Raw genomic sequence first — 22,034 nt, 5'->3', positions numbered from 1 at the left:
GTCAATACTGAAGATGGCGATGGAACAATGAAAATGTTGACTTTTTTTCTTGTCATAAAAAATTAAAAGGACTATATGCTATGACGTTGGTGCATTATTAGCAGTCAAAATATCGTGGCAATATACGCGTCTGGAATCAAACAAACAAACAAATGCTAAGACTAACAACTCCTAAAGGTCACCTTGTATTCTTATTTCAGTAAACAGTAACTGATCATGCATTAGTGCTGATCAATGATGTCATTTAATTATTTATCGAATGGTAATATATCCAAAACAAATAGTCTCGCGTATTACAAATAACACTGAAGCAACGTGTGTCATTATTATGGCATAAACACACTCATGCACGGAGCGGCAATGTATGGAGCGAAATGCACGGCCCCTTGTCCGTTTCTTCGGGCGAGGTACCATGAGTGCAAACTCGCTCCTCATATTTTGGTCCACACAAGACTGATAAAGACGTCAGTTACTTTGGGCAGAAAAACTTACATCACGAACGAGCGAGCTGTTTATTCGGACGTGAATAACTGGCTTTGACATGAAATGATTGAGTATAATCAAATTAATGAAAATTCACTTCATTCGAAGTATGAGTATTTGTGTCTTGTCCGGACACTTGATACCACTGCGCCTACCGGCAGGAGTATCATATAACCGCTTCGATTGTTGGTTACCTACAACCGATGTTGGATTTTATCGAGAAAGTTGAGGCAAGGGTTTATGTAAATCAGCATTTAAACTAAAGGAGACGTGAAATTTCTTTACAAGCAAGAGTTGGATTAGGCGGTAATAACGCACATTCTGTCTCGCGGGACAACCAACTGACTGTGTGTTATAACCGTCTTATCCAAACTGGTTGAGGAGTTATGGATATAGAGCCTATACGACGAGCTACATTTGATGTTTGTGCTTGTCCCTAAAATGGGTACACATGTGATTCGCTTGTAAAGATAAACTGGACACCAAAAACCAAGACGAAGACAAAAACACACGTTTGGATTATACTAACTTCATCAGTATAGACCATATTTTTGAGCGACATCATTTTCTGGGTACAAGTATTAGAAATATCACGTTATTTGAAGTAATGTAGCAGCTTGACTTAAATCTATAAATTGTTGATTTTCAATTATATCAACATGCACACGTACGTACGGCTGTTACACCCAAAAATACGGCCTATAGCTAAACCAGTGATAGAGCCTACCGTCAAAGCGCCTTGGCGCTATCTGGTATCTATACCACGATAAGGCCAAAAAAGTCTCCGGTTTCTGGTACGGAGCTTGCCCTAAAAGTGGTGCGGCGACGCGGTGTTTTTTTTGTTACCCAACTCTTTTTTTTCCTTCAAATGTCGGCTGATGTTGCAGATGATGCTTCTATCCCCTTAAAACTCTCAAAATATCCTTCAGAGTGCAGCTTAAGGTGACCTCAGTAAGGCCACAAGGCTTGAGAAGTATATTGAGCTAATTAAAAAGCGTTTACAGGTTCCAGATACACGACCATCGCTCCGTCAGTCTGGCTTCCAGACGCACAATCACAAAATTACAACACCGTCTGCAAATGGTGCCCGACTAAATTTAGTGCAAAATATATGGGAGCCCAGAGAGGCCACATAAAGCTTATACTCGATCGTAACCCCATCTAAAAACACGTTAAAATTGTGCAGCAGCAGGATTCCAGTCAAACCAGTGAGTTTGGCGGTTTTGAGACATCATCTTACATTGAAAAAAAAACCTTTTTAATTTTGCCGACGCTGCGCGCATGGCTACGGCGACGCGCGCGCATGCCAGAAACCGGAGACTTTGGGGGGGGGGGGGGCCTAATGAATCACGGCAATGGCAGTACGTGCTTGACGGGCGTGGTTTTTGAGGATCAAGCCCGTTTACGTAGTAGGCCTATACTTTATAATTAGCAGTGGCAATGTGGCAGGTAAATGTGTTTTCCATTGATTTATTTTACAACAGTGTCAGACGTCAGCAGTGCATTGTATATCCCTGATGCCGAGACACGACAGATGATAGTCAACACCCACAATGCCTTGCGTCGAAAGGTTGCTACGCGTTGGGCAGATAGAGGGTTAGCCGCTGGCAACATGAGGAAAATGGTAGGTCTAAGGTTAGGCATATGGTAAGTGGGCAACGCTATAAACATCTCAAACTTTAGTCCTTTGCATGTATTGTTTTATACCCTTTAGGTGTTTAAATGAGGCCTAGCCTGGGCGTGGCCTAAGTAACATGTTGATTTTGTTTTCATTTCCACACAGTGAATTCTATGAAATAAGGAAACACCATGTAATCTTTGACGTTGTAATGTAAACAAACAAACAAAAAGTTTTTTTCTTCTGATTTTCCCCCCAAATTTTTGTTCCCTAATCATGCCATCATGATTCCAGAGATATCTTTTTACTACCACGCTTGTCATCTTCATACAGTCGATTTGTGACCTTCCTAATCCTATAGCCAGCAGTTTGAGACCATTATTTTGGTGCCATTTTGTCAAGTATTGCACTCCTTGGATCTCCAAAGCAAAGCCTATTTCCACATAGTATGATGCTTCGAAATGTTTGAGCACTGTGGCGTTTGCATTAACGTGTGCACAGGTGCGGAGTGCACTTAGGCTAGTTGTTTTGGGAATGGAGGTTTTCAAATGGTCTCAAGAACAAATAATTCTATAACGACTGCTGCATACGTTGAAAGGCAAAAGGGGCATTGCAGAAAAAAAAAAACAAGATAGTAACGATACACTGACGTCAGAGCCAATGCTATTGATGATGAAAGCAAACATGTTTGTCGATTTGATTTTTTTTAAAATTGTGGATCAATATTTTTTGCTTGAACTTATATCAGGCCTATACATGTTTTTGTCCACTTCACACTCCACATGTCTCTGAGTAATTTCATTTGCAAGAATGGTTGTTGATACGATTTGGTGGCCCGATCAGGGAAACACGTAACAAGCCCGCAGGCACGCAATGAATTGTTCGGTGAAACTTCACCAGCCAGACAGACAATTATTGACGCATATATCACTCGGTTAAAGGGTTAAATTGATACGTTCCAACGGCGTCTTTTTGATTATAGCACAATAATTGAATTCGGCTCGTTGGCCCATTCAAGGACATAGGCTTTTAAATACCTCACAAGCGCTACATGAGCACGTGCAATGCATTCGAAGACCTTCGATATCCGAGGCTAAAGGTCACCGAAGGTGATTTGGCGGGAAAGTCACGTCTGCTTCGACTAACACGTGGCATTTAGACAGAAGCAGCTAGGCCCTGGACAAGAATATCCTGGCATGCCAACCTCGGCTAGTCAGTCGTCAAAATACAGTCAAATATCTGCCAAAAAAACTACAGAACTTCATACTATTAACTGACAAACCGTAGGCCATAACTGGTGTATAGGCTTATTGGGCAGGCCGGTGAAAAAAATGATGTTAAGATTCTGTTGAAGAATAGTTTAGGAATATGGTGAGGCTATTTTCCCCACTTTACATGGACGCTACATTTATGGTACAAGTTCAAATATTGTGATCCAAAAATAACCCAAACTCAACATAATAAGAGATGCTGAATTATCAAAACCATTGTCATAGATGGATAGAATGAAAGAGATAATTTAGTGTGACAAACAAGAGTATATGAGACGTTACTTTAGAGATTATTTATTACAATAACTAAACAAAAAGTACCATAAGAGGTGTCGATTCCGAGGTAAAACTACAAAAAGGAAACTAACTATGCACAACAATAAAAACTTCAACGTAACGAGACATGAAAGTGAAGAATAAAAATGGAAATATTTTGACAAGAGGCCCAGACGTTTGCATGACATCATCTATCAACCTGTGTCAATAACCGTACTCAAAAAAGTCACTGGTCATAAAGGCATAATATCGTGGGAAGTCGAAATTACACGTAGAGGTTAATTCAAAGTTAGAAGGTTGAATTGCCAGTAAGGCAGTGGCGTAGCCACGGGGGGCCTGGGGGGCACATCCCCTTCCCCCCCCCCAAAAAAAAATGTTCGTGCCCCCCCCCCCCCCCCCCCACCAAAATACTGATAATGTCCCTTTTCTTTCCCAAACCAAAAAGGGTTTTTGTAAGTTGATTTTTTTTCAGTTAGCCAAAGCTACTCTTTACAATTTCTTATGTCAATGGATATATTCTTTGCGGTCCTCAGGAAGACGATCAGAGTATATCAATATTGAAACGCTGTGTGTTACACACCGGTATACAATCATCGTTTCGCTCAGGACAAAAACAAATTGTCCATTATGTTCTCGGGTCGGGTTAATAGGGTATAACCAATAGTTGCACAACTGGAAAGGTTCTACCCTGATATCCACTCCGCATGTATCTCTAAACAATTATACCTGATTTTTGCATCAACCATGTTGCAGGATTATCACCGAATGCTTGGGAGTTCAGTGACATTATTGGTGACCCGGTCATTGACGGAAAATCATTCCGTGTTACAAAACATACTGTCCTACGGCAGCACTGGAACAAACCGTCAAGTCCAATCTCCGCTGAGAGCACTCTATTTCCTGCGAACAATTTTGCGTGTCACACCCACTTCCAGTGGTGGCACTTGCAATTAAAATCCAACGTATCGGAGCGGTAAATCTCTTTGATATTTCCCGATTTCTTTTTATCCGAACACCTTCTCTTAAATAAAGAAGTGACCTGAATATGCATATGGCGCGAGAGGAAATTCAGGGGTTTTAGGTTTTAAATAAAACTTGGATTGACTACCAAAGTAAAGATGCATATTCTCTTCAGTGGAATTTACACTAGTCAAATATACATGGAGTCTGGTAAAACGGATGTACAAGAGATGCATAAGCTAGATTGAAGTGTAATCTTTTGACGTTGACTCGCCAGCTTACAGGATCGTCTCGTGAAATAGGAAGACGGCATATCGTGACGTAGATATATAGCCGCTGTCGACCATTACTTTTAGAGGAAATGCCAAGAGAAATAGATGTATAGCTTATAAATAATGGTACTACAAAGCGGGTTGAATGAACGGAGCATTGGGTCTTCTTGGGCACAATCTGAGTGGAAGTCGTCTCGGTAACAAACCATTGGGTAGTCTGGACATGATCCATTAATCAGATATAGCAATGATTATAATCACCTCTTTGCAATATTTTTGGTATGTTATCAATTAATATGATTATTTTTCTTTCACTGAGCTAATTTTGAGCCCAGTCAGAGAAACACAATATTAAAAAAAAAGATGCCGGATGCGATCACTGGGTCTTTATGAGGTACGAAGAAGTCCGATATTGTCGTAAAAGCTGCTGTATTTTTTAAGGTCATATGCCTACACAGGATGGTCCAAAAAAACCCGGAACCTCATAGTCATACTTCCACTACCTTAAGACTCAAACCACATATACCAATGCATGCAGCCGTATGGTCGCGAAGGGCGATTTCTAAAGGTTACGTAACACTTTATTTTGAATGAAACTACATGCACACAGACATGTTCACCCAGGCGGGCGAAATCTTTTCAAAATTAATTTCTCCCGTTTGGAAGACCGTATCTTCTTGCAACTTTCAGGGTTTATTTCCCTTATAATGATCCGAGTATGTGCTAAAAATCGTTGTGATATGTTCATTACTTTTCGTTGAAATTGGAAAAATAGGCCTGGCTACGTGCATTTTCAAAAGTTGTAACACTGGTGGTTGCTATATCTGTCAATCTTTTCAAGCCTCACGAATATTAATAATGTTCCTATCCATTATGGTGTGCAGTAAAAATTTGCCGAATAGCCTCCTTCACGAGTTATTAATTAATAAATCTCACCCTCTTTGCCGGCTTCCATTGGTCGATACCGAGACCCACGCCAAGTCACGCGGAGTGACGCTACTGAATATGCTAATATGCGCTCCGTCGTTGTATTGCAGGGCCGAAATCGGTCAACCAAGGCGCCTACGGCGCTATAGGATCTTTGCTAAAAACCATGCACGTGGGTTTGGTTGGCAAAAAATCCTCATCGAAATTGTCTTTGGAGATAGTTCAAGGTGTAACACTAAGGGAATAACAGTGTAAGGAGCCGGTCTTCACTGCGTGATAATGACCGGGTTTGGGGGTGACCGCTTTTAATGGACCGAGACGAAGTCGAGGTCCATTAACAGCGGTCACCCCAAAACCCGGTCATTATCACGCAGTGAAGACCGGATCCTCACACTGTTATTCCCATTAATATATACCTTTTTAACGAAATAAACAGTTAAAATGCTCCAATTTTGTGACTTTCTTTCGGCGATATTTCCAGACTTTTTTGTGTTCATGTCCATGGGCCATATTTTAACTTCATGGGCCATATTTTAACTCTTCGATAAGCGTTGTTATATACACCAACAGCCGGGCCCAGGTTGTGCTGGATATTGCTGGACAACGTCTTCATTGCGTACGCGTACGACGTCCAGGGTTTGGACTTCTGCTGCCGTAGCGAAACGAAATATTTACAACAATGTTTTCATATTTTTACCTGATGGAGGAAGCTGACATTTTGTTTACACACTCCTCGTGTCCAGAATTACAAAGATGCTTGGTTTAGGAAAGGTAAATATGTCGTTGGGCGAAGTGTTTAAAGAAAATAAATCGTAGATCTACACTTTCGTCGTAAACATCCTCAGTATATCAGATACTGCACTGCTGCAGTATGTACAGTACATGTACGATGTCCAGTCGTTTTAAAACTTCCTTACGCGCGCGCACACCCATAGCAATTGTGTTGCGTACGCGCGCGTCAGTGTCACGCGAAGGTGGTTGAGCGCATGTGCAGTGCTGTATTGTTACAAGCTACTGTATGACTGTTGTAAATTTGGCCAATCATTGCCTTCCATGGGGCTGGATCAATGCTGGTTCAGGGGCCATTTTTTTCGCTTGTTCTTTGAAGCCGGTCATTATCACCGTTAATGCCCGGCCACGTGATCGAGTTTCGACCAATCAGAAACCATCAACTCTCCAAGGTATTTGGAGACGTTTTCGAACGATTTCTTCCCGACTTGAAGGTCTGCTTTACCAGTAACCAGTATTGAGGTTTCAGCATCGATGACGGCGATTTTTTTCACTGACATGAAGTTTAGAATTTCTTCTTCCGTTATAATTTAACACTTCAATCATACTGAGCATATTTTCTGAGAATGTTACTGCTCTGTTATAGCGTCTAAGTATAAATCGGATTAACTTTGCTTATCAACGGGCCACACTTCGCCTTCGCAATCACACAGCTGCATGGAGAATCTTTTTAGAAAAAAGATGGAACCAAGATCGCCCGAGTCGGTCCAGTAGTTTTTGTTCTAGAGCCTATTTTGTGAAGCAAGGTGAGGGTCATTTTGTCCCGATGAATTACTAAACAGCGCCCGGGAATTTGACTTACATTGTAATTGATAGAGGGATAGGGATTGTTATCTATACCCACTTGAAAGAAGTATCCTTCACAAAATAGGGATATTTTGGCATCATAATTCTTCTTTAAGGATTCTCCATCATTTGGTACACCACCCTGTATGCTCGAGCTGTTGCATTTTTGCGTATAATAGTTTAAGCTTTCTACGGAATAAGTGTTATACCAAAAGACATTAAAAAGCGTCATTTTGAAGCGTGTTGGGATCGAGATACCGAACGTTCAGGTACGTTTTATTCACGTCATTAGGATGCCTCTTCCATAAACTACACAATATTTGTAATACATGTATCATAATATAGTGAAATGCATTGGTTGAGAACTTTCACGGGACGTACTGCAAAAGTTCTTGTAGACAACCTGATGGATGTGTATCGTTCTCCTCGCTTCGTTGTACAACACAGAATAGACTCACTACACAAGGTAGGTGATGTACGTCACCTGGCGCATGCGCGTGACAACGCAGAACTGCGAATTTAAGGGGCAAAACGGCCAGCGCGGGTCCAAACAATGGGTCCGAAGCTTTTGACTTTTCAGTTAAAAAAATGCATAGGGGTCAGAACATGAAAAAAATCCTTTCTTTAAGAAATTGACATTTTAATTATCATATCGTTACTTCTTAAAGACTAAAAACGCTATACAATGCACATCACACAACAATAATTTATTGTGTAACGGTTGTCTTGCGCGATGTGTACAAATTTTTACACATTCAGTAAAAACAGTTGGTGTACCCCTTCGCTTTACATATCGCTAGCTGATATATCTGCGTTTCCAATAAAAGGAATTGGAAACCGGAGCACCCTTACAAGTCTGGAGCGGGGGGGGGGCTCTGATGTTGCCGGCCACATCTCGATAACATCGTAGGCGTTAGGATGAATCCCAGTGAAAATACACTCTTAAAGGGAGGAGATCGAATTACATTCAGCGCCTATAGTCCCGTCATATCAACCGAGATATCAATATATGACAGCGAGGATTATCCGTATCTTCCATTGATGCGCGCAACAACACCGCATGTTGGTGGAGAAAGGTAGAAGAAATCAACGGGCAAGATTATCCTTCGTCAAGCGGAAAAAATCCCAGGTCTTATCAGCGTGTATTGCCGAGCCTGTTATATCACCGGGGTAGTATGTACAAAGGACGCGGTTCTTGCCTCGGGTCGTATGTCTAGTATCGAATTCTGAATCCTTGTCCAATCCCCAACGCAGATATCCATGCTAAACCCAGTGTTTTCATACGGGGGATCAGCTTTGATCACGCCATTACCTGGCAGACAAACAACTTGACGTGTCTATTGCTGTTCGTACATCTGCTTTTCATGTCTTCTTTGGAAACGGGAATTTTCCCGATGCCCCTCGAGTATATCTGAGTTGATTTTACGGTGACGCTTCTGACTTCTGCCGAAGCTAGCTCACCGAGCGTCTTGTGTGACTCGCCCTAACATAGAAACGATTGTCCCATGAATGCATACAAGAATACACGAACGGGCTATTTAAATCAATAATTCATGAAAGATAACATCACCACCTAATGATGGGACATACAAAAAATCATCTTGATTGTTGTCTTGAGAACCGGTAAACTTCGGTGTAAGTCGTTTAAGTCGGGTGCGTTTGTACCGGTATTGACAGATAAAATGCTTTTGGTGGTAAAAACGTCGTCGTTAAAACACGCGCACAAAAAAGTATGAGAAATAAAATAAACGTACAAAACTAAAAAAATCGTAACGTTTATTCCTCGTGTGAGTCATGCAATTGAAAGCCGATTTGCCAATAAGAAACATGTCTTCTTTTTTTTCTTCTTTTTCAAGGAAAAAAATACAACTTTTGAAGCATATTTATGTTGGCCTTCATACAGTGATACGATTTTCTTTTATAAGTATGATTTTGCCTCATACGTGTGTGCCCGATGTTAAAAAAGTTCTACGGAATTCATTTCCGACCCGTTTCTGGCAAGAATATACAGTAACAAGATTTGCACCTTGATTTAAAGTAAATCAGCTTAACGCCACATTTTAATTTGATTTCAGAGTGAACCGTATTTACCCTCGCGCGCAAAAAAAAAATGATTAAAACTCCATCACTAGCGAGACGGGGTAAAACCACCCGCCCGACGCTAAAGCCTGATTGAGCGTGGGAATTGACGACAACGAGCCGCTGCATGCACCATTCTCGACCGTCACTGGTGTTTACTTCATCAATGCGCTGATGTGCCCACTCCGCTGTTTTTGAAGTCCTGCGCTGCGTATTACACCTGTGTTCTTTACCAATTTAGCTGATAGCTTTCATCAATAAAGTATTTCCCATTGGGGGAGACATACACCGGCAAAGGATGCCGGGCCATCGACTGATTTCCCCCCTGGGAAAAAAGATCTGTGCAAGTTGCTAACAATTCCTGTACGTCACTGTAAAATGTCGTAACACTGTACTGGTTTTAAACTCTTTGGCCTGATGGCAGTTTTTTTAGCATGATCATTACGATAACTCGTTTATGAATAATTAAAGTGGTATTAAAGTAAAAAGTAAGTCTAAAATGCAAAGTTCATACATCAAATTAATAAAATTGTTTGTAAAGTATAAGAGAGACATGAGGTACAAAAACATGCATTCGACCTTATTTGCTTAGCTTTTGCGGGTTCTGAATTTCTGACGGCTAATCACCAAGCGAAATGGACGACCCAGTTTGTATTTTAGTAAATATTTAACCCTTAATTATCAAATTCCACCGTAAAATAAACATTCCGTACCTTATATTTTGAAAGTTTGCGCGTGACTAAACATCATTACCGAAGATGCCGTTGTAATCGTCGTGACATTTGAAATTTCACGCTTCATCGAATAAGGTATCCAAGCTCGACTGAACGGATCGAAAATTTGACGTTAGGTTATCATACCATCGAAGTGCTGAACATGTTTAATTTATCATTGGCGCCGAAATGTCCCATGCCCTGTCACACGACCATTAAGGCACAAAAACACGCGTGTTGTCAGGCGTAAAGACCTGCAGATATAGACAGCACAGGTGAATTCTCTGTGCACATGTCCGAGGTACGCATATAGTGCCAAAGCGTCAAACCCTCTGGTCATCGCTGGTGTTTACACCAAACAACGCCCGACCGAATATCGCGATGGGTAATCATTTATCAATTAGAAAATATGTGGCTCGCTCCATTTCATAAAACTAACGTAGGGATAAAGTACATGTTATTGACTAGTAACTGCGAACATTTTACGTAATTTGCACACTCAATTTAATATGTCCATAAACTTGCTATACATGTTAATAAAAAAAATCACAACATTTAGCTTAACTTGGCATATGGGCTCCCTTTGTGGTAGCCTATATGCAATTCCGGGTACATTCGTTGAAACTTTCAGGATCACTAACGGATACCTCAACAAGTACAAACTTGATGCTACTTTTCTGACCCTTTTATGGGCAGGGCCATGACATTAAAAGTGTGGGGGGGGCCTTCGCCCGCGAAAAAAATTCCGATAATTTCACTTTTCTTTTTCGCATAATATGGCATCTCACCGAAGTGCTACATCGTGAGAATAAAATAATTCCAGAATGTTCCCTCTGTTGGGGTTGGGCCCCTTTAAAAAAAAAAAAAGTGGAGGCAAAAGGCGTTAACAGAAAATCTAGCTATAACGCTACGCGGCGCTATATAGGATGCTATAACAGCCAATGTTGGTGCGGTTTTTTAATCAAGTATAGTGAACTGGGGTGGGCAGAATGTTTACATGTCAAATCAAAAACCTTTTGTTCCCCTTTTAGTGCGTGTCACCATTTTTTACCTCAAAAGAAGGCACACCTTGCCAAAGTTGGATACGAATCAACTCTTGCGAATTTACCCCGCGAATATTCCGTGATGACGTCAGATCAGCTCGGTATTCGCGTGAATGATAAACTGGCCTAAACGCATTACGCCGACGAGTCGCCTGATGTAAAACGTCATTTCATTCCGGTACTGTAGGCCTGCCTGGTTGTAGAAAGAAGCTTGGCTTTAACGGATAATTACATTTGGTGTTCAAAATGTAAAATGTTGCTTTGTGTGTCATGTTACCATCCAGAGCTGGGATGCAGATCTAGCGGATGAGGCTGCTACCATGGCAACCTGCGAGAGCCTGGAGGATACCTCCGATATGAGCTGGTCATTAGGGGGAGGGTCTTCGGTCATGTTCTTCGAGGACATTGAGACCCTGGGGCATGGTAAGAACTTGGCTGTCAGCTCAAACCGCAACATCCGTCAGATGATCGCAGAATGGAGCGCGGGAGAAACCCACTTTAACTACAAATATCAGACATGCGCGCCAGACTACGACTGCACCGCCTTCAAGCAGGTAAATATTCCCTACGAAACCCTAGGTGTAAAAACTAACTCATCGGGATGACACTCACACGCCTCTGGTTTATGTAGAACCACTGTGTAAGCACCATGTGCACCTCTCTCTATTATCCCTGCTTGGTGGAGATACAGCCATCTATAGTGATGAAGCTTGCATCCCAGACTCTATGTTAGGGAGGCAAAGGACCATCCATATAGGCAACAGACTTTATACAGTGCGAGTGCAGCAAACTTCATTACCTCTGCAACTGTGTCTTTTCTTCACTCTTAAAACTTAGTCAAAACATTGACTGGTTTTCCTAGTTATTGAAAAAACAGGTTTAATAGTTAAACATGCAAAGTTTCATGCTATGACTACAAAAAGTAGTTGGATTTGACTCCATTTTTTGTTATTTGCATATATTTTTATTTGCTATAGTCAATAATACTGACTGGAAAAATCTAGTCAGATTGACTGATTATCAGTTGCACTCAGCTGAATAGCTGGTCAGATTTGACCGGTTTCTAGTCAAATCTGACTAATATTTTTTGAACGTGATTAGGTCGACAAAATCAATGAATCCGGGCCTAGCTAACGAACCATAGCATTACCTGCCTAGCGAAAAATAGCGCCTTAAACGGTTTTGCACAGAATTCGATTCTGTAATCACGTTTCCGTAAATACTTGTATGAGAAAATACGGAAGCTTGTCAAATATCTAAAAAATAAAAAAGGAAATACATAACATTCAATTTGAAATCTAAATTTCTTGAATAAATAAACTTACTTGTGGATATTTAATATTAAGCAGTGAGAGTATTTGTTGTACATAACAGTAGGATGCGCGCGACCAGCGGCGGCGGAACGGTTTTCAAACTTAAGGGGCGCATCACCAAAAGGGGCACTTGCTCAGTATTAAAGGCATCTTCCGTCGGTGGAGCAGCGTATCCAGCATTTTTTTTTTGGGGGGGGGCACATCCATGCTGAAATGTCGACACGTTTTTTTTTTCACCGGACACTTGGCCTCCGTAAAATCAAATGGGAGAGGGAGGGGCTGGTACTATCTTCCAAAATAAGAGGCGCTCTTCAAAACCGGCCATTGTGCAAACTACGCATTATGTGCCATTTTCAGGGCGTATTTTAAGGGTTTGGGGGGCTTGGTTTCATATTTCTCGTTCATATCAGAACTCTCCATACAATTTGGGGAAATGGTTACTGAAAACAAATTATCCGAAATTTTAGGGCCAGTTTTGTTTTCATCTCGAGGGGTGCCCATTTATGTTCGAAGGGGGAAATTAATTTTATGTCCGCAAGAGGGGCACTTGGGTAAATCGGGGGGGGGGGGGGGGGGCAAGTGCCCCCTGCCCCCCGGTTCCGCCGCCCCTAGACCAACACCTTACATACAACATGCAAAGACGTATCCAGAGAACCAGGTTTATATCTACAAAATGAAAACGGGGCCATGATGGCAAAATCAAACAACACAAAGATGAAAAAGGTTGATAATGAAGATACGCATACAGAAACCCGTTATGTGGCCACCATGGGCAGGAGGAATCTCTTCCGCGGGAATTTGAATCCAGCCGCGGATTAGAAGCAGAATTGGCATGTTGTGCAGCTGCGACCAAAGCAAATTGGGTCACCATTACATATTGGACAGTGATGAGAATTACACGGGCATTTACAGCCCTTTTCACGAGCAGATGAACACTAACTAATTGGAATTATTTTCCACATTTGTGCAGATGATATGGGCCCGGGCCAGTCGGGTTGGATGCAGTCTCAACCCGTACTGTGAGCAGGATGGCGAGAGTGTCAAAGTCTTGGTCTGTATGTACGATGAGAAGTAAGTGTTATCCATTGCATACTCTACAGTTCACAAATTACATACATTTTTGTTCCTCTCAAAATACGTTTTGATTAATTAATAAGGTCGGGGGGGGGCTTGGTAGGTTTTCAAGTTCCCAATTGGCGACAGTTTGCCGTTTTTTATTAATGCAAAATATTTTTTTTATTTTTCTCAAATTTCGGAATTTGTATTTTTTGTTTTAACTTACAGAGTAAGCATTCTTTTCGACCAATATGTCATCGGTCCAATGTGCAGCAAATGCGACTCGCCGGCTGGGTTCTGCGAAGACGCCCTCTGTGGTAAGTTAATTGACATGAACACATAGGACCGAGGCGGATCAAGGATTTTTGGAAAGGGGTCCGACCTTTAGTGCTTCAGTGCCTTTAGGATCTTTAATTTTTCAAATACTATTGACCTAGAGCGGGGGTGCCCATGTGCCCTTTAGTTTGTTCACAGGCTAGTTATTAGTTTGTATGTAACGAAAAAGGGGGTTCGAAACACAACCTGCCCTCCCCAGCAGACTCCGTCTTCGTTGGGTTGATTGAGAGTCTGTTCTTATAGGATTTTCCGTCATTCGTTTACAACGTACATGTACATGGTAACAACGCCAAAGAGTATAGCTCGCCTAATTTCTTTCCAAAAAGGCGATTCCGTGTTATTAAACCATTGCTGTGACGTCACGCAATTAAAAGTGGATTAGTATCTACGAATCTTTAGTAAATATCACACTTCGCACATTACACTGTTTAAACAATATTTACTGCGTGTTTGAAAACAGGAAAATTATCAACTTTGGGTAAAATTTTATCCTTTTTCCAGTATTCAACTTTTCCCTTTTATGTGAAATGAACATGACACACTAGCCATTTTACCACACGTTACTTTGACCATTGAAAATGGTTTAATCGTATGAATTGCGTTATACCTTATTATAATACACTCGCAAGTGTGGATTCTAAAATTACGAGTCCACACTTTCTCGTGTATTCTCCTCATAACAGAGTGATGCTGCAGAGCGTGGCACATTCCTTGCCCATTTTCATCTATGGATGTTCTGCACTGATAGTATGTACCGTTTCTGCAAATGGCCCTGATATTTGACCGTGTTGTGGGGAACATTGTTAGGAAAATTTGATTAGATTGATTAATTTGATAAATTCGATTAGCTCGTTGTTTTGCAAACGAATATTGTAGATTGCGTGAGCATAAACATCGAAATGCATCGAAACGGATATGCAAAGATTGAAAGTAAAGGTAATAATAGGCATATGCCTTAATTGGATTTTGTCAGTTCAGGGCGTAATGGTTTCCTGTAATCTGTTTCAAAATCAGTTTGAGTATAAGTCTTTTTTTCTCTCTCTTCAATATTTAGTCACGTCTTGCTATGGGAGCACGTCTGGAGATTGTGGTAGGTACCCATCCTACGTTATACAGCCAGTCGAATTCTAGCATTGCTTCGGAATACAATTTCTAATCTTGCAAAACGTTTTATCAGGCGTGAGTTTTAGCCCCTCCCCCCCCCCCCCCTAAAAAGAAGAAGAAGAAGAAGAAGAATACCCTGGAATGGACATTTAAGAGACTTTCCCATAGACTTGTGCACAAAAAAAATTTCAACTTAAATGTGCCCTAGCCCAATTTTCCTTGTCCTTTTCCCACGAATTTCGGTATTTTGACTAATTAGACCACGAGCAACAAATACAACCTAATGGCGATATTAAAATGTTGCCTCTAAAGGGTGCTGTGCCATTTGGGAGACAGTTATGTGTCTCCCTAAAAGCCGGTGTCTCCCTATTATCGAAGAAATTACGATAACGTGTCTCCCTAATGGTGCATTTAGTAATATAAATCTACTGATAAAAAATACAAAAGTCTCCCTCATTCTGCACTAAAACACTTGTCACCTTTTACTCAAAATAAAGATTGTCAACATTTTACAAATTATCCACGCCCTCAATAATGACTTTAATGTTTTAAGTAGCTGTTTGTATAATAACAGTTGTATGTTTTAATTTATATCTCTGCTTTGCAAAGAAGCACGATCATATTGAACGTTAGTTTTATCTGCATGATTAGTCATATCTGATTGATATTTTCTTACCAGGTTGTCAAAAAACCTGTCACCATCCGGACGTCGGTGAGGGCGTGCTTGATGAGCACACCTGCACGTGCAACTGCGCGTTCGGCTTGGGACCAGATTGCGAAGGTAGGCGGATACATTAAAGTGAACATCGTCCTAAAATGTCCGAAAATTTCATGTTTTAGATTGTTTACTTATCCTATTTTAAAGGTCTGAGTGCAAGGAGAGTTAAACTTCGGGCGTATTCGAAATCCTGTTCTCGAGTGACCCTCTATTAACAGTGTTCTCGGGTTGCCCATTACGAACGCCGAAGTGCGTGAGCAGCTGGGCGAAAATTCGAGATGCAGCTGCCATATAAAACTCCAAGTTAAATGAAAGAAAAATATAAGTTCTTACGAACATAATCGAAATCCCGATACAGCTAGCTCTACAAATTGACAATGACAAGCCCACTCTACGACAACGTACAATTTGATTTTTTTATCATTTTAAATTACTCCTGCATTGGATGATGCTTTCAATTTTATCCACAAGATAAACACATCTTGTGGTAGGGGCCTGGCGCCATCTTTGTTTTTAACGTACACTCCCCAGTAAGTGGGGATTGAAAATCCTGTTCGCGATCACTGGTCGCGTGTTAATTCTCGTCATTCGAAACCCCGTCATTTAACATGAGAACGGGTTTTCGATACGGCGCCGCTAATGTCGCACTATTCCTTAGAAAAGACCGGGTGAACATTTGTTTACATCTGACGCAGCGGACATTTCGTGTCATACAGGGTGGGTCAAAATAAGCGGAACCCAAACGCCATAAAGTTCAAATATATATTTAAAAACATATGTAGCACCAAAAATAATAATGACTGGAAAGCCAATTTCATAAGCTACTTTTAGATGAAAACATTACTGAAATTGCTCAATCCGTTCAAAGAATATCGCCATTTAAACACAATGACCCTAAAACCTGTCTCGTCCAAAAAAAGCAATTCATTGTGTTTTTTACTGTGTGGAACAACAAAGTACATGACACAGAATACTCATTTCAACAACTGTCACCAACTGTAATACACAATATCTTTATTAACAACCCTGATTAAGCAAACAATATGATTTATAAAATCTACTTTTTTTAAAGGACGGGCCTTCAAAGGGATTCTGTTCAATAATTTGAACGTTTAAACTGAGATTTTATTGCTGGTGATGTTTGAAGACAATTGCGACGACGATTCTTGAAAAAGCATTTTTTTGGACGAGAGAGGTTTAAGGGTCATTGTGTTTCAATGGTGATATTTCAGTCATCTAAAAGTAGCTTATGAAATTGGCTTTCCAGCCATTATTATTTTTGGTGCTACATGTTTTTTTTAAATATGAAATAAAATTTTGGGGGTTTGGGTTCCGCTTTTTTTTTTTTTTTACTCACCCGGTACATACGTATTTCCAGTCGTAAAAAATAAAGTAAAGTCGTGATAAATATAATCTAAACCCCAACTGTATACACAGCAACTCTGCTGACCATTATAATTGTTGGCAGCATTCTTTACCTGTCTAGCAACAGCTTTACAAATCCAGCTTGTCTTGGCCACTTGCCGTTCTCAGGTCCCCCCCCCCCCTCCCACATTTCTGCATGTAAAAGTCCGTTTTCGTGAAAGTCCGTTTTCGTGAAAGTCCGTTTTCGTGAAAAACGCGTTTTATAGCTTAATTAGTGGCGGGGGGGGGGGGTTCACAATGAAACCTGTTGTATAGCTCCAGAAAGCTATGGCTGATCGGCATGAAAACTTGTGAATTTTCCTAACTGTTCTCGGGAATCAATATGGTGCTAAAACAAACTGCCTAGGATGTCCATGGTTGCCATGTCAACCGATTATTTTTAACACTACTAGTAATAAACTCTGGCCATTTTTGTATAAACTCATGGAAGTGTGCATCTTTTGTGGGCCAAATCATGTTTTCTCTGCTCAAACTTATCAAGAATCCAATTGAGGGTACAATTCATGGTCATGTGAAATAACCGCCATTTCTTTAAAAAAAAAAATTAATTTTTTTTTTTTTAAAAGGTGTTTAATTGGATGGATACTGATCAAAATAATGCCTATGCCAAATTTAAAGAAAACATAAGAATTGACCTAAACGGACAAAAACATGGTAAAGCGCCCTCTTATGGTTTCCTGCCATTTTTTTTGGAAAACCGGTCGCCGCATTTTGAAATTAGGATGGGGGACACAATATCCCCCCCCCCCCCCCCCCCATGGGCGTCGCGAGGGGGGGGCAAGGGAGGGCACTTGCCCCCCCCCCCCCCCCCCTGGAAAAGCAAAAAAAAAAAAAAAAAAGAAGGAAAAAAAAAAAGAAAAAAAAGAAAAGAAAAAGAGGCGCGAAGACAAAGTGGTGTAAATTTAATGAGTTGGGGGGGGGAAATGTCCCTGCCCCCCTCTAAAACTGATAAATCGAGAATGTGTTGAGAAATACAAGCATTTTTTGGCAAAAAAATTTTTTTTGCCCCCCTCTAAAAAAAATCCTGGCGACGCCCATGCCCCACCCCCCCCCCCCCGGCTCTGAGTAGAGGGTTAAGCATGGAAGAGGAATGTGAACAGGTATTCCAGGTTGGCAGTGCTCAGTGAGTTCGGAGATTCAATCAGTAGAAGATGTTTTCTATAACCTTTCTTCCTGACAATGAAAATCCAAGTGAAATCCTCTGCTATCTTCAAGGATCAACACAATCCTTTCCTTTATATTTTCCTTTATGTAAATTCCAGAAGTTTCTAATTTGTTCATGAAATCCCTTTTTTTATCAGAATTGTGTGAGAATCCACAGCCCTACATTGATTTCGACTTCTGTGCTGACATGAACAACCCCGACTCATGCGAGCTGGATCAGGACTTTCAACAGCAAAACTGCCCAGCAAATTGCGACTACGGCTGCAGTAAGTATTAAACCAACGGAGACCGATGAAGCACCAATATTGGAAGGTGTCCGTGCCAGGCAAAGTTGGAGGTTCTACCTTCTTAAGACTAAAGAAAAACGTAAATGACTTCCGATTTTAAGAAAATCTTCTTTGCCTCTGTGTCTAAACATAAAACTGCAGACATTTTAATCATCTTCGTTTAAACTTCCAGAAGAGAATTTGACATAAATACAGGGGCCCTGGGGCGGACCTAGCTTACAGAAAACGGGCGGGGTGTGATGTGAAGGGGGGGGGTAGTGAAGACGGGCACGCCTGTTTGAGAATTAACTTACGAAGTTTAGCATTCCATGTATTATTTTTGACCCCATTTCACTAGTATCACGGGGGATTGCAACCCCCGTACTCCCCCACCCACCCCCTCTAGATCCGCTACTGAAATACTTGACGCTTGTCCCTTTGCAGGGTCGGCACCGTGATCATCAAAGCCAGGAGTGATGTAACTTTGAACCCAGACATAAAGAGGGCGCCCTAGCCCAACGCATCGACACCACCGTCACTGTTTTTCCCGATCATCTCAGTTTGCTGTTCAGACGTAACGGAACGGTCGTTTGTAACACAGATGTTTTAGTTTGACTGTAAATAATTAGCAACTATGTTATGATTGTGTCTGTCTTGTTCAAGGGAAAAGTTTTATTGTGGTTCCTTGAATCAGTTATAGATTGTTTCCACAATTTCTTTCTTTCACGTACATTTTAACAGGTCTGTCTGCTACGTTTGGCCGAACATTTTAGTTGACCTAGATCTGTCGGCCTTTTATCCTGGATCGAACTTACTCGCGCTTATATTGATTATTGACTTTAACGGTATTTGGGGGTTACTTCAAATTGTGGGACAATTATTACTTTTAGTTTTAATCGTATATATTTACAAGGAGAACGAACTGAAGGAAAATGAACGTTTTGGACGGACTTCGCGTCTTGCGACGTATTTGTGTGTGTCTGTTGATAAATATGTTCATACATAACTTGGCCATTGAAAATTCCCACTTTCCAACTGGAATCACTTTTCAAATAAGATAGTTATGTTTTAGCGAGGCGGCGTCCCATTTAAGCACAAACCTTACCCTAAGTCATTTTCCTCTCATACGTACAAATTAATATTTATACTAGAAGTATATTTTATTTTAATTATACTGCACTATATAAACGTATTGAAGTTTAGTTTTCAAATAGCACAAATATGTAAATTTCATATACTTTCAAAATCTTGTAGCATAAACAATAGTAATGTTGTGGCTTATCTTGATACTAATTCCATAGATTGAATATTGGGTTTTGCCCTTCACCGACGTATACGTCCAAAATACGGCGGTGAAGGGCAAAACCCATTATTGAATTTACATCACCCCGACGCATATTCTATCTTATGAATACTGCCATAGATGCGAAGTATATACTGTAATTTAATTTATACGCATAGGCAGATTTTCGCAGGATTTTTGGTTAAATTTTTCGTTGGCCTAATCAACAGACACTACGTGATCTTTCAATCAAACGGACGCATCCGCGATCATAATGTATGATTGCGTGTACATATAGTTCTTTGAGGTCTCTTGCGATGTTAAGAGGTCTATAATTTAGATTTTTGGGTTTCTCAGGTCCAAAAGGCGGTCAGAATTTAGATCGGGCAATATCCAACTTCAGATAGCTACCACTACTGCTTCTTGTGATTTCATTCAAAATACTAAGATTTCTGTTATCGTATGGCACCTTCATGTAAAGTGTATGACCTTTCGTTTTCATGCCTTGATAAGAATTTTTATTTTCCTTTTAAGTGTGTTAAAATGATTGTAATCTGAATTCTGGAAATAAATGAAATAAATATAACATTGATTGGAATTAGAAGTCAAATGACTGTTGAAATAACTTGGCGTTATTGCACAGAATCGGGGAATTACCTTTTTGATATCAGCACATGATTAGTCATCAGTTGAATAGACTAAAAGTCTATTCAACTGATGACTAATCAGGGTGCGCCATCATGAAAATCATAGCGAGGCATGCCAACAAACATGGTGGCGTGTGTGCGATGAACGGGGAACTCTCGCAAAGTTACAGAAGATATACACTCTTATAAATGGATTGATAGCTCAAATTGCCCGAAACATCCATCGGCATTCTAGGTAGGTCATGTCTCATTGTATTTTGAAGGATCTTACAAAAATAAAGCCCAAAAACCAGGCTGAACTGAAAATCCGTGTTATTTAATACGCGTATAGCGCCGCCGTCAGATCAGAAACCGATCAAGACTTTCACTTTTCCTTCCGCTGAGTTTTCTGAGCTGAAATTGCACCTGTGTATTAGTATATATAGGAATTATTTATACATTATAATTCGTCCTAGTTCCGTTTGTCGACAACAATCTTGCTCACACCGACTAGATGCAGTGTCATTCCTATTTAAGGCTTCCGGCTACACCCATGGCCTGACACCGTCACCAGTTCCCCCATCGTCGCGGGACTTGGAGTATATAGGCGGAAAGAAAGCAGAGGATGTGAATTATACACAAGGGCTTGATTACAGGGTAGTGAAGAGAGCACGCAGTTCTCAACCCTACTCGTAGTTTGCTTGGCCCCAAGAGATGATTCCAATGGCGAGGGTTGGCCCAAGACAACTGAAGCCCTGATGATGTTGCAGAGGGCTGCCAGAACTCCTGTCTTCCGGGACCGCCTTTCGCGTGCCCCAAGCATGCAGTCAATACTTGAAGATTTGGAAGGAAATTCCAAGCACAAGTAATTTTCTCATATGGCAAGACTCCATTGTCTGCTTCAACTTCTTGATAAGTCATTCATCATCAGATGGAAATTGGTCAACAGATGGAAATTGATGATCTTGATGACCTTTTGACTAGAAGCGGGTGTGTATGTAGCCATTCGCCAACACTATACAGAGATCATGTTTGATGGCTAAGCCTACCCTGATTTAAGAGGACAACCAAGTCATGTATGCAGCTTTGTGGCACATAAAGTGGGCTGTTTGAGCTCTGGCTGGTTGAGGATGGTCACGAACACGACGTGGAAGTAACTTGCCCAAAATATGTTGGTCACCAAAGAAAAGTTGCAGTCAAACAGAACATGGGACAACTGACAGATATTCTGAATGTACCGTGATCTCATCGAAGATTTTGACAAGAGGTCCTCCGACAATCCAACTTTCAGGTTGTGGTTAACATAACGGGACACCAGGTGCCAGGTAGAGTTCATAATTGGACTTATCAGGGATGAGGGGAAAAGGTACGTAACTGAAGGGAACTTGTCTATCTGGCAAACATGAAACTCCTGCACCATAAGTTCAAATCCGGAGGCACTCTAAACAATGCACGCCGCGTTCCTCCTGATGCACATGGTATTACAAGTGTTGTATCACATCATGGCCAGAACAATCAAGCATCACA

General features: G+C 40.9%; 1 protein-coding gene across 1 annotated transcript in view; it reads left to right on the top strand.

Annotated features, from left to right (window-relative positions):
* LOC119739186 (cysteine-rich secretory protein 3-like) overlaps positions 1 to 20,515 on the top strand; it is a 36,013-nt gene extending 15,498 nt beyond the window's left edge. The window contains exons 2-9 of the mRNA XM_038214018.1: positions 1,968 to 2,107; positions 11,502 to 11,771; positions 13,501 to 13,601; positions 13,815 to 13,903; positions 14,977 to 15,012; positions 15,706 to 15,807; positions 18,471 to 18,599; positions 19,044 to 20,515. Coding sequence (XP_038069946.1) covers positions 1,968 to 2,107; positions 11,502 to 11,771; positions 13,501 to 13,601; positions 13,815 to 13,903; positions 14,977 to 15,012; positions 15,706 to 15,807; positions 18,471 to 18,599; positions 19,044 to 19,057 — 881 coding nt within the window. The 3' untranslated portion in view covers positions 19,058 to 20,515. The remainder of the gene's footprint in view (positions 1 to 1,967; positions 2,108 to 11,501; positions 11,772 to 13,500; positions 13,602 to 13,814; positions 13,904 to 14,976; positions 15,013 to 15,705; positions 15,808 to 18,470; positions 18,600 to 19,043) is intronic.
* Positions 20,516 to 22,034: the final 1,519 nt, after the last annotated feature.

This window comes from Patiria miniata, unplaced genomic scaffold (genome assembly GCF_015706575.1).
Source record: "Patiria miniata isolate m_02_andy unplaced genomic scaffold, ASM1570657v1 HiC_scaffold_30, whole genome shotgun sequence".
NCBI lineage: Eukaryota > Metazoa > Echinodermata > Asteroidea > Valvatida > Asterinidae > Patiria > Patiria miniata.
This window is presented reverse-complemented; position numbering and strand designations above follow the sequence as displayed.